A 12362-nucleotide genomic window follows, 5' to 3' on the forward strand; every position below is an offset into this window, starting at 1 on the left:
CCGTCTTAGGGTAGGTTCTTCTCGGCGGGCCCCTTCCACAAGAGACTCTGTTTATTAGAAGACAGGGAGGGAAGAGAGGGTAGTAACTTCCTCGTTTGTTGAATGGTTGCTTCGACTTCCGCACATTATCCAAAGAAGCGGTGTTGGAGCTGCAGAATTGGAGCTCCGCCCCGAGCCTGGCCACGCCCTGAACTTCCGGATTTTGGCACAAACAACTCTCCACCCAGAACTCCTGCCCCACGGTTTGATCTCCATACGCTATTTTCTCTCAGTCGGTCACAAGCCGTTTCCGGCCCCGCCACCGGAAGCTGGAGCGGCTGAAACCGCAACTCCGAGGCAGATGCAAAGACAGGTTTAAGTGAAGTCTCGCGACGTTTCCTCAACTCTCACGTAGAAGTGATGGGAGAGGCTTCGGGGCACCGCCCCAGTTTTTACGTCACCGCGGAGTCACGCCCTTAGGCGTTCGTTTGCGCGCTTGCGCGTGCTGCGCACGCGCATTAGCCTTCCCTCCGCCCCCGCGCGGGCTGCCCTCTGGCCAGTCGCGCGTGGGCTGAGGCCCTGGGCGGGCGTTGCGAAGGCTTGTTTGCCAAAGCGCGGTCCCCGCCGCAGTTCGGAGTTCCCTTCTTCAGGGGAGTTGCGAGGGGGAGGGTGTAGCCCCCCTACCTAGGGTAAATGGCCTGTCGCATGGGCTGCTAAGGGCAGGCTGGGGAGCACGGGGGCCGGGGCCGCGACCATGAACTCACCTGTGGATCCTGGCGCTAGGCAGGCGCTGAAGAAGAAGCCGCCAGAGCGGACGCCCGAGGTAAGGCCAGCTGACCCGTCGAGCCTCCCTCTGTCCAACGGACAGCTTCCCCCTGTCGGTCTGAAAGTTGCGGCGACTGTCCCCTTGCCAGAGCCTCGCACCTGCTTGCCAGGCTATCTGTTCTCTGCGTTCCCGGTCCTAAACCGGGCCCTTCTCGCGGGCGGGTGACGGCCGTCTTTCCTTCTCAAAAAGCTGCTTTCCCCGCACACCCGGTACTTGGCCGGTGACTTCCCAGTGTTTTCGATAAGAAAGCACCATTACTAAATCGTATTTTTTCAGGGTAAAATGCCGGTTCTCGGAGTGAGATTGTCCCGTAACTAGGTAGACTATGAAAAGGAGGTGGAAGTTGTAAGTGAAATGTATCTGCCGTGTCATTAAAATAACAAAGAGAAAACCCCAAATCTCTGTTACTTAAAGTTTAATAATTTCTCTTAAAGTTACCGTATAGGCACTTTAAATACTGTTCAGTTGCCTGAACGATCAAGTTTTCAACATCAGTTTAAAACTTTGCGTCCAGTTCAGGTGATGAATTCTAGTGGAGAATTCTGCGTATTTAAAGATCAGTTCAGGAGGTAATTTTTCAGACTGTGTCATTGACAAATTTTACAGTATTTTGTGCTTGGATCCAAAACCTGCTTTATTGAGTTAGCAGTAATGGCATCAGCTTAAATAGTTTTCATTTGACCTGCAGGCTAGTTTTCAGGCAAATAACTAAAACCTGTTAACCTTGCCGGTCGGTGTAGAGTGCTTAGGGGGCGAGGTGAGGTTTTCCTTGGTTTGGAGAAATTTCCATAATAAGTGCTATGTTTCTTAAACCAAAAAGCAAAAACAATGTTGTGAATGTATTGTTGGATTGTCTTGTGTGTAATTGAAATAAATGAAAGAAAGTGCTTTGGGTTAGTTCTTCTGAATTCACTTTTGTGTTTTTCAGGTTTATATGTTTTGCATAGTAGATCTCAGTAATTTGGACTGACCTTTTGTGACATGACAGTTAAACTGTAATTTTAGCTGATGGATCAGACTTTGTTGTTGGAGATCCTGATCTTTGCATAGAAACAAAGCAAATTCTACCACTTTCCACAGCCCTCTTTTTACGACTTGAATTTGTAATTCTAGGTGTCTTAGTTTCCCTGATAGTTCTTGAGGTCATTGTGAGTTAATTGAAAGCGTTCATTTTGAACAGGTGAACCTACCATAGTTTCTATATCATTAGAAAGTATCAAGCAGCTTCAGCTGCATGCAACAAATTCTGGTAAATTTTCTTTTCCTTTTTATTCTGTTAAAAATATTTTCTGATTTTCCTTGTTAACCTGTCATTTAAAAGTGGACATTTAATTTTCAAATGCATGAAGTTGCTAAAGTATCTTTGATAGTAAAACTTTCTTCTGTCTTCTCATTCACCCTCTGTGCTTTTTCAGTCTTCTAACTTTTTTGAGGCTTTCAGTGGCTCAGTCAGATCTCTTTTGGTAACTGTCACATTGCACTTGAAAATAAGTGGGTTATTTTTCACATACATTTTGATATTGATTTCTAACATAATTCCACAATGATAAGAGAGCATGTTAATGGGAAAATCCTAATTCTCTTTATTAACAAAATTACCTAGTTTGCTTATTTTTGAGCCTTAGGAAATTTTCTGAACTGTTCACAAAGTTATGTTGGCTAGTGTTTGCTGTGTTAAGTACTTCATCTTGTTTTACTGAAACAGCAGCATTGTTTAAGGGAATGAATGCTGAAACAGCTGCCCACAGTACACAGACTGGAGCTCTGACATCTAGCAGCATATAACATGTTAACTGCTTGATTCATTGGTAGTGCTTTTTGAACTATTTTTATTTATTTATGGCCACACCATGTGACTTGTGGGATCTTAGTTCCCTGACCAGGGATTGAACCCTGGCCCTTAGCAGGAAAAGTGTAGAGTCCTAAGGGAAGTCCCATCTTTGGCAGTGCTTTTAATTGAGTATAGAATTTGTTTGGGGTGGGGGTGCACAGAAGTATCAATAAAGAAGTGATAAATTGAATTCTAGTGATGATTTATTTGTGATAAATAATTTGATGAAATTCTCACAGGGTCATTTCTGCTTTCATAAGTTCCTTATTCTTTTTAGTGGACTGTTAAGCATCTGTAATAAATATATTCAGCGAAAGCTTACCAGTTCAAGGCATTATTTTGTGCACTAGGGTGTATCAGTGAACTAAACAGGCCTACCCTGCTGGAGTTTTTATTAATATTCTAACTGAAGAGGGAGGGAGATGGACAGATAAATATAGGAAACAAGTATGCTACATAATATGTTAGCTGATAATTGCAAATTTTAAAAAGATCAGGATAAAGGAATTGGAAGAAATGGACAAGGACTGTGTGCAGTTTAAGATAGTTGGTGTCTTGATTGAGATGAATTTTTATTAAAGCTTTGATTCATGTGATAGAATTAGCCGTAGGGATATATTGGGACATAGCTTTCCAAGTAGAATAGTCATTGCAAAGGTCTTTAAATGAAAGAGTGTTTGGTGCATTCAAGGAATAGCAAGGAGCTCTAAGTGACTAGTGCAGAGTGGTAAGAGATGAAGTCAGAGAGGCAATGGTGATGTAAGATGGAACTTATCATGCAGGACTCTTAATTGTATATTTTTAAATTTTATTTTGAATGAAAAAGAGTTCTGTTTTCCACCAAAATGTTTTGAAGCAGAGGAGCAATGTAATCCTACTTTTTAATGCATCCCCTGGCTGCTTGCTGGGTTGAAAATAGACTGGGAGCGAGGATAGAAAGAAACAGGAACATCAGTTAGAGGTTATCTAAAGCAGGGAAGAGATGATCATAGCTCAGACTAAAGGATAATAATGCTGGTGGTGAGCAGTAGTCAATTATGGAAATATTTTGAAGGTTTAGCAGACATGATTTGCTAATGGATTGGATTTGTGCTTTGAGGGAAAGGAAAGCCATCAAGCATGATTTCAAAGTTTTTGGCTAGAATAACTGGAGTGTTGGAGTTAACAATCAAAGAGTTTGAGCTGTGTCAAAGAGCCCGGGAAAGCTGCAGGATAAGTAGTTTGGGGAACGGGAATGGATCAGAAATTCAGTTTTGAACATGTCACATTTGAATTGTCTGTTAGAAATGTTGAGTAAGGAGTCGCATATACAGTTTATAGTTATTTCTAAAGAGAAGGCTGGGCTGCAAATAGAAGCTTTATAGTTATTAGCTTAAGGATAATGTTTAAAGTCATGAGACTAAATGAAATTGCCAAAGTGGTGAGCGTACATGAGGACCAAAGACAGTGCCCTGGGAGACTTGGTCATTACAAGGCCAGTGAGAAGAGCAGAGACCAGCAAAGGAGAATGCGTGGGAGCCAACAGTGCAGCCAAAGAAAAACCAGGATTGAATGGTGATGTCTTGGAAGCTAAGTCAAGAAAATATGTAATAGAAGGGGTAAAATGCATTCATTCAGCTTTTTTTCCTTGAATACCTACTGGGTACAAAGCATTATGAAAAATATACAAATAGATTAAGAATCAGTGTCTTAGAATCTTGTAATCAGATGTTTGCATCATATAATTCATGAATAAAGAATTCTTCTGTTTGTTTCTGGGACAGAATTAATGGTTCCTTTATTTTGAACCATCTGTTGTCCTTACATGAAACTATCAACTCAAGCATAATCCTAGTGAGCCAGACACTGAGAATGGGAAGTTTTGTGAAGAATGCCATTTAGAACCGTGTTCTAAAGCAGTTTTACTTTTCTGGCCAGCTCTCCTGCTTTGTAGATTCACCCTCCATAGCACATGGGCTTTCCTGAGCTAGTCCTCTGATTTCCTTTTGCACTTTACAAAGGTTTTTTTTTTTTTTTTTTAATGGAAAATTTTAGGCTTAACTACTCCATGGGAAGCTTAGTGCTCTGAAGCAACGAAAGCTATTAAGGTACTCATTTTGAGTCCTTATACCAAAATTAAAGACACCACAGTCAAAATTGAGACCCTGAATTTGCGTTTCTCTCAACTCCATTCATATTCAATGCCGTTCTTTCTCTGTAATCTTTCTTTTCTACCTCAGAGTGAGCAGAGTATTTCTCTTATATTTCCATCTCTAACTGCTTAATACCATGCTTCGCACATATTAAACGATCAATATGTTAAACAGAACAAAACTAAGAATTATTTAAGACCCCATTTTAAAATATAATACTTTCTATTCATTAGAACTGCTGATTTTGTACACCTGGGTGGTCTCAATCAGCAATGTGACTTCTGTTAATTTTTAATAGGTTGACACATAAGTCTGTCACATCTTACCACCTTTCATGTGCTTCAGATTCATTATATAACTACTAAATTGTCTTCTAGGTTCTTAAATCACTTGTCTGAAATAGAAACCATCATCATTCTTACTCTTTAATATTCTTCTGGTTGACTGCCTCAGTTTCCCAGTTCAGAATTAGTGTCTTTACTCAATTTCCCCTGCTGTCCTCTTCTCTGTATCTAATTTGTCACTAAACCTTGTTGATTTTACATCTTGAGAGTCTCTCACTTCCTGTCCAGCTCAACTATCCTAGTTCACACTTTTATCATTTCACCCCTGAATTTTTGAGTCATTTTACTTATTGTCATATTTGGTTAGAGTGATCTTCCTAGTACTGAGATCTGATCATCTTCTGTTCTTGCTCAGAGTTATTTCCCATTACCTAGATAGTTTAGCAGTATAAATTGTCATCCAAATTATTTTTGAGAATGAGAAGAGGTGGATTAGTATTTACACCTGGAAAACAGATGAGAGAAGTCATTTGTCTCCAGCAAACTGAGATGTTTGGTTACCGCATGCAGATGATAACATTAATTTATCCATTCAGTAAGCAGATATGTTAGAATACTCAAAGCCAAGGTTGTAGGGAGAAATTAGACATGGTCCCTATTCTTCAGTGATTTAGGAGACAGACAAGACATTAGTAAAACGTTAAGATTACTGGTGACGAAGATGTGAATAGGGCACTTTACAGCTGCAAGTGAGAAAAGGAAAGTCTCCTTGGAGGACCTTTAAATTAAACCCATAATATTGTGAATAGCTTTCTAGATGATATCCAGGAGGGAGGTCATTCCAGGCAGAGGGCAGCAGGAGCAAAGGCACTAATGGTGACAAGCCAGGTACATTTGTAGAACAAGTAGCCAGTCTGAGAGCGTGCATTCCCAGTGGGACAAAAATTGGGTCTTTGAGGGGAATGGAAAAAAAACCAAACTTAGATCTATGGTATGTGTAGTAATATTACATGAAACTCATCGTTACTGGACAGTGTCTTATTCCTTAATGTTTAGTTGGAGATGGGGTGGCAATTAAGAAAAATACTCTTTGGAGAGATGTGATAATGAAGAAAGGTCGCAAAACACTGGACTAGTGTATGGTGTTTTGTGTGTATAAGGAGATGATGCGTGGTGTTGGGTGTTAAATGTTGGAGCTGGATATAATAGCAGGGTTGGATCATTTCAGGGATTTGGACTGGATGTTGTAAATAAAGAACTGTTGGAGGGTTTAACAGCTATTTAGCCCAGAAATAGGGTCACTTTTACAAAGATTACTCTGTGGGCATTGTTGAAGGTGTAGGTGGAGCCAGGGGATGGGTTAAGAAGCGGTACAGGCTGGCTACGCTAGAGGCAGGTGGTTTTCAGTAGGATGAACAAACAACATTTTGTCCACACCAGAGTATTTTTCAATGTGAAAGGCAAGACTGTTAATGATTATATCAGGATAACTGGGAAATCAGGAGATGTGGATCTAGTTTTAGGAAACAAATGCAATAGTTTAGGAGTGAAATAAGGTAGCAGAATATGACATAGTGGAATAGTGAAGTAGAGTTGTCTCAACATGCTCATTGATTGAAATGGGAGTTTGTACATCCTGCCAGACTTTTTTTTATTTAGTCTTTGAAATTGACTATAATACATATGGGGGCTTCCCTGGTGGCTCAGTGGTAAAGAATCTGCCTGCCAATGCAGGAGACATGGGGTTAGTCCTTGCATTGGAAAGATTCCCTGGAGAAAGAAATGGCAGCCCACTCCATTGTTCTTGAGTGGGAAATCCCATGGAGAAAGGAACCTGGCTGGCTACAATCCTTGGGTTCACAAAAGTCAGACATGGCTTAGCAACTAAACAACAACATAATACACATACAGTAAATTCCACATGCTTTCAAGTGTATAGCCAGCTTAATTTTCACAAATATATTTAGGTACCCTCCAAATCATTATTATAGAATATTACCAGCACTCCAGAAACTCCCCCTTTTCCTCTCCCACTCAGTACCTTTTCCCAAAGGAAACTGTTCTTATATCTTTCGCCGTGAAAGATGTTTTTGCATTCATTTGAGTGGAATCATACAGTGTGTATTCTTTCCAGTGACCAAGAGAACTAGGAAACTATCTTGGTTCTTTGCATTTTACTCTCTGGGCTGGACTTTGAACCTCCTATCTTGGCTTTTCTTGGTCTTCATCTGCTTATCCTTTATACCTTGACTCACCTGACCCTTTTTGGAATGGCCACCTCATTCTTTCCAACCCTACTCTTGAGGCAACTGCCTCAAACTTCAGATGCTGCACTTCAGGCCAGGAGACACTCTGTCTTTATGTTCCTTTAAACTGCAGTAGCTCTGGGGCAAATGTGGCAAACTTTTCTGTCTTTTGCTTGTTGGGACAGACTTGGACTGGGTCTGTTCAGAGCAAAGCAGAAGTTCAGATAATTTCTTAGTTTCTCATTTGGGTAACTGTGTATAATAGCACATTATTAAAAGGCAGAATTAGGGTAGGAAGAGAATTCAGTTGGCACCCCACTCCAGTACTCTTGCCTGGAAAATCCCATGGATTGAGGAACCTGGCGGGCTACAGTCCATGGGGTCGCTAAGAGTCAGACATGACTGAGCGACTTCACTTTGACTTTTCACTTTCATGCATTGGAGAAGGAAATGGCAACCCACTCCAGTGTTCTTGCCTGGAGAGTCCCAGGGACGGGGGAGCCTGGTGGGCTGCCGTCTGTGGGGTCGCACAGAGTCGGACACGACTGAAGCGACTTAGCAGCAACAGGGGACACAGAGATGTTCAGAAAGCATTTGGAGCTTCAGATCAAACCGGCTAATGGTCTGAGTTGGTCTGAGAGTCTACAGCTTATGAGTCATAGGTGAAGTCGACTGAGAAAAGGAGGACAGACTCTTGAGTGCTCTGATTTTAAAGGGATGAGGGAAGAAAAAGAAAACTGCCAAAGATAATGAAAAGAAAGTGTTTATAGAGGTAGGAGAAGAACTTAGAGGAAGACATTTCATAAAGAAATCCCTAATTATTAACATCAGGTACTATAGAGAATTCGAGAAAGGTGAAGGCTCCTATATTCTTCAGGTTGCTTCCATCAGAATGCTTTCAGTGGACTGAATACAGAGCCTGACTGCAGTGGATTAGAGAATAAGACCCAAGAAAGTGAAGGCTGCAAGTTCATGAATTTGGCTCTGATGGGAATGGGAAAGATGTAGAGTCCTCCATTATCTTCTGCCTTGCAGTCTAGCCTTATCATCCCACACCCCCAAACACGCACCCTTTTTCTTTTTTTTTTGGAGTTACTTGAGTTTATTTTTATTTATTTTTAATTGGAGGATAATTGCTTTACAATATAGAGTTAGTTTCTGCCATACGTCAACATGAATCAGCTATAGGCATATACACATGTCTGCTCCCTATTGAACCTCTCTCACCTCCCACCCCATCCCACCCCTCTAGGTAGTCGCAGAGCACCAAGTTTGAGCTCCCTTCGTCATATAGCAAATTCCCACCAGCTCCAGCTGTCTGTTTTACATATGGTAATGTGGATGTTTCAGGGCTAATTTCTTTGTTCGTCTCCCTCTCCTTCTCCTACTGTGTCCACAAGTCTGTTTTCTGTGCTGGGTCTCCGTTGCTGCCCTGCAAATAGGTTCATCAGTACCATCTTTCTAGAGTTCCTTTATGTGCATAATACGATATTTGTTTTTGTCTGACTTCATTCACTCTGTATAAATAGTCTCTAGGTTCATCCACATGGTTAGAACTGATTCAAATGCATTCCTTTTTATGGCTGAGTAATATTCCATGTATATATGTACCACAACTTCTTTATCCATTCTTCTGTAAGTGGACATCTAGGTTGCTTCCATGACCTAGCTATTGTTAATAGTGCTACAGTGAACACTGGGGTACATGTGTCTTTTTCAGTATGGTTTCTTCAGGGTATATGCTCACTAGTGAAATTCTTGGGTCATATGGTAGTTTTATTCCTAGTTTTTTAAAAGGAATTTCCATATTCTTCTCCATAGTGGCTGTATCAATTTACATTCCCACCAACAGTGCAAGAGGGTACCCTTTTCTCCACACCCTCTCCAGCATTTATTGTTTGTAGATTTTTTTGATCATGGCCATTCTGACTGGTATGAGGTGAAAACCTCATTGTGGTTTTTATTTGCATTTCTCTAATAATGAGTGATGTTGAGCATCTTTTCATGTGTTTCTTAGCCATCTACATGTCTTCTTTGGAGAAATGTCTGTTCAGGTCTTCTGCCCACTTCTGATTGGGTTCAAACTATGCATACATACACTACTGTGTATAAAATAGACAACTAGTGAGAATCTCCTGTGTGGTACAAGGAACTCGGTGCTCCGTCGTGACCTTAGGTTTACACAGTAGTGTGTATGTGTCAGTTTAAACGTAGGAGTGCATGTGTGTCAATTCCAGTCTTCAATTCATCCCACACCCGCCCTGCTCCCCTTCCTCCTGTAGGTAAGTTCTCTACATCTGTGTCTCTATTTCTTATTTGCAAATAAGTTCATCTGTACTATTTATCTAGATTCCACATACAAGTGATATTATACAATATTTGTTTCTCTCTTTCTGACTTCACTCTTTATAACAGTCTCTAGATCCAGCCACGTCTCTGCAAACAGCACTGTTTTGTCCCTTTATATGGCTGAGTAATATTTCATTGTATATATACACTACATACTCTTTATCCATTCCTCTGTTGATGGATGTTTAGGTTGCATCCATGTCCTGGCCAGTCTGAATAGTGCTGCAGTGAACATTGGGGTATATGTATCTTTTTGAATTATGGTTTTCCCCAGGTATATGCCCAGGAGTGGGATTGCTGGGACACATGATAGCTCTGTTTTTATTTTAAGGAAACTTTGTACTGTTCTCTATAGTAGCTGTACCGTTTTACATTCCCACCAACAGTGTAGGAGGATTCTCTTCTCTCCACACCCTTTCCAGCATTTATTGTTTGTAGATTTTTTTATGATGACCATTCTGACCAGTGTGAGGTGATACCTTATTGTAGTTTAGATCAATTGAACAGAATAGAAAGCCCAGAAGTAAACCCATGCACCTGTGGTCACCTGATCTATGACAGACGAGGCAAGAATATACAATGGAGAGAAGACAGTCTCTTCAGTAAGTGATCTTGGGAAAACTGGACAGTTCAGTTTACTCGCTCAGTCATGTCTGACCCTTTGTGACCTCAGAGACTGCAGCACGCCAGGCTTCACTGTCCATCACCAACTCCTGGAGCTTGCTCAAACTCATGTCCATTGAGTCCGTGATGCCATCCAACCATCTCATCCTCTGTTATCCCCTTCTCCTCCTGCCTTCAATCTTTCCCAGCATAGGGTCTTTTTCAGTGAGTCAGTTCTTCACATCAGATGGCCTTAAGTATTGGAGCTTCGGCATCAGTTCCTCCAATGAATATTCACAATTGATTTCCTTTAGACTGGTTTGATCTCCTTACAGTCCAAGGGACTCTCAAGAGTGTTCTCCAACACCACAGTACAAAAGCATCAATTCTTTGGCGCTCAGCTTTCGTTATGGTCCAGCTCTCACATCCATACATGATTACTGGGAAAACCATAGCTTTGACTATATGGACCTTCATTGGTAAAGTAATGTCTCTGCTTTTTAATATGCTGTCTAGGTTTGTCATAGCTTTTCTTCCAAGGAGCAAGCATCTTTTAATTTCACAGCTACATGTAAGAGAATGGAATTAGAACACCTGGGGAGGGAGATGTGAGGGAGGTTCAAAAGGGAAGGTATGTATGTATACCTATGACTGTTGAGGTTTGACAGAAAACAACAAAATTATGTAAAGTAATTATCTTTCAATTAAAAAAAAATTAGAACACTCCCTAACACCATACACAAAAATAAACTCAGAATGGATTAAAGACTTAAATGTGAGTCCAGACACTACAAAGCTCTTAGAGGAAAACATAGGTAAAGCACTCTTTGACATAAATCGCAGCAAGATCTTTTTTGACTCACCTCCTAGAGTAATGAAAATAAAAACAAAAATAAACAATTGGGACCTTGTTAAACTTAAAAGCTTTTGCAAGCAAAGGAAACCATAAATGAGGTGAAAAAGACAACCCTCAGAATGGGAGAAAATATTTGCAAATGAGTTGACTGACAAAGGACTAATCTCCAAAATATATAAACAGCTTATGCAACTCAATTAAAAAAAAAAAAACCCAATGAAAAAAATGGGCAGAAGGCTTAAAGAGACTTATCTCCACAGAAGACACACAGATGGCCAACAAACATGAAAAGATGGTCAGCGTCACTGATTATCAGAGAAATGTGAGTGTCATAACACAGTATTTTTCAACCTGGGCTACATATGTTTCTCAACCTAGGGAATTGTTTTTTTTTTTAATAATGCTGAGGCCCATCTCATTTCTTGAATTAAAATCTGGAATGGAGTGTCAAGCATTGGTATTTATAGAAGTAATTCTATACTCCTTAAGTAATTATGATATATGGATAGCGGTTAGAAACATTGTCCATTGTGCCATTTTCCCCAGTCTCTGTGCTTTTATGTAGGATGGAAAAGTGTTTACAGTCATGGAATTTTGCATTTAAACAAGCCTACTTCAGATCTGGGCTATAGCACTGAGAATTTTAGTGACCTTGGAAAAGTTACCTAATTTTAAGATTGAATATCTTTTGGGGATTGTTATGTGGACTAAATGAGATATGTAAAGTTTTGCTGCCCAATGAACTGTAGCCCCACCAGGCTCCTCTGTCCATGGAATTCTTCAAGCAAGAATACTTGAGTGAGTAGCCATTCCCTTCTCCAGGGGATCTTCCTGACCCAGAGATCCAACCCGGGTCACCTGTGTTTCAGGTGGATTCCTTACCTTGTGAGCCACCAGGGAAGCCCCAAAGTATTTAACGAAGTGCCAATCATAATGAACCCTCAGTAATAGCCGTACATGCTAGTCTGCTATTTCCTTTGTCTTGAACACCATCCTCTCACTTGACAAATGCAGCCGCCTCACTGAAATCTGATCTCCCATTCCTTCTCTGTGTCCCTTCCTGTCTCAGCAATTACTGTTCTGTGTTAGGATTGCTGGCTTGTTCTCCCTGGCTGGATTGTAAGCGTCTTGAAGACAGTGACTGTATCTTTATCTCCCAGTTCCATCATGCAATACTTGTTACATGGTAGGTAACCAAATATTTGTAGAGTGAATGACTCTAAAAAGGAAAAGAATCTGACCAATACTGTTTTCGT

At 40.8% G+C, this 12362-nt stretch overlaps 1 protein-coding gene across 5 annotated transcripts in view; it reads left to right on the top strand.

Moving 5' to 3' along the window:
- The first annotated feature begins 537 nt into the window (after positions 1–537).
- Positions 538–12362, top strand: part of RAPGEF6 (Rap guanine nucleotide exchange factor 6) — a 228779-nt gene continuing 216954 nt past the window's right edge. For all 5 annotated transcript variants that reach the window (XM_003586275.6, XM_002688965.7, XM_024995044.2 and 2 more), the window contains exon 1: positions 538–802. In XM_003586275.6, the coding sequence (XP_003586323.2) occupies positions 734–802 (69 nt within the window). In that variant the 5' untranslated portion in view covers positions 538–733. The remainder of the gene's footprint in view (positions 803–12362) is intronic.

This window comes from Bos taurus, chromosome 7 (assembly GCF_002263795.3).
Source record: "Bos taurus isolate L1 Dominette 01449 registration number 42190680 breed Hereford chromosome 7, ARS-UCD2.0, whole genome shotgun sequence".
Lineage (NCBI taxonomy): Eukaryota > Metazoa > Chordata > Mammalia > Artiodactyla > Bovidae > Bos > Bos taurus.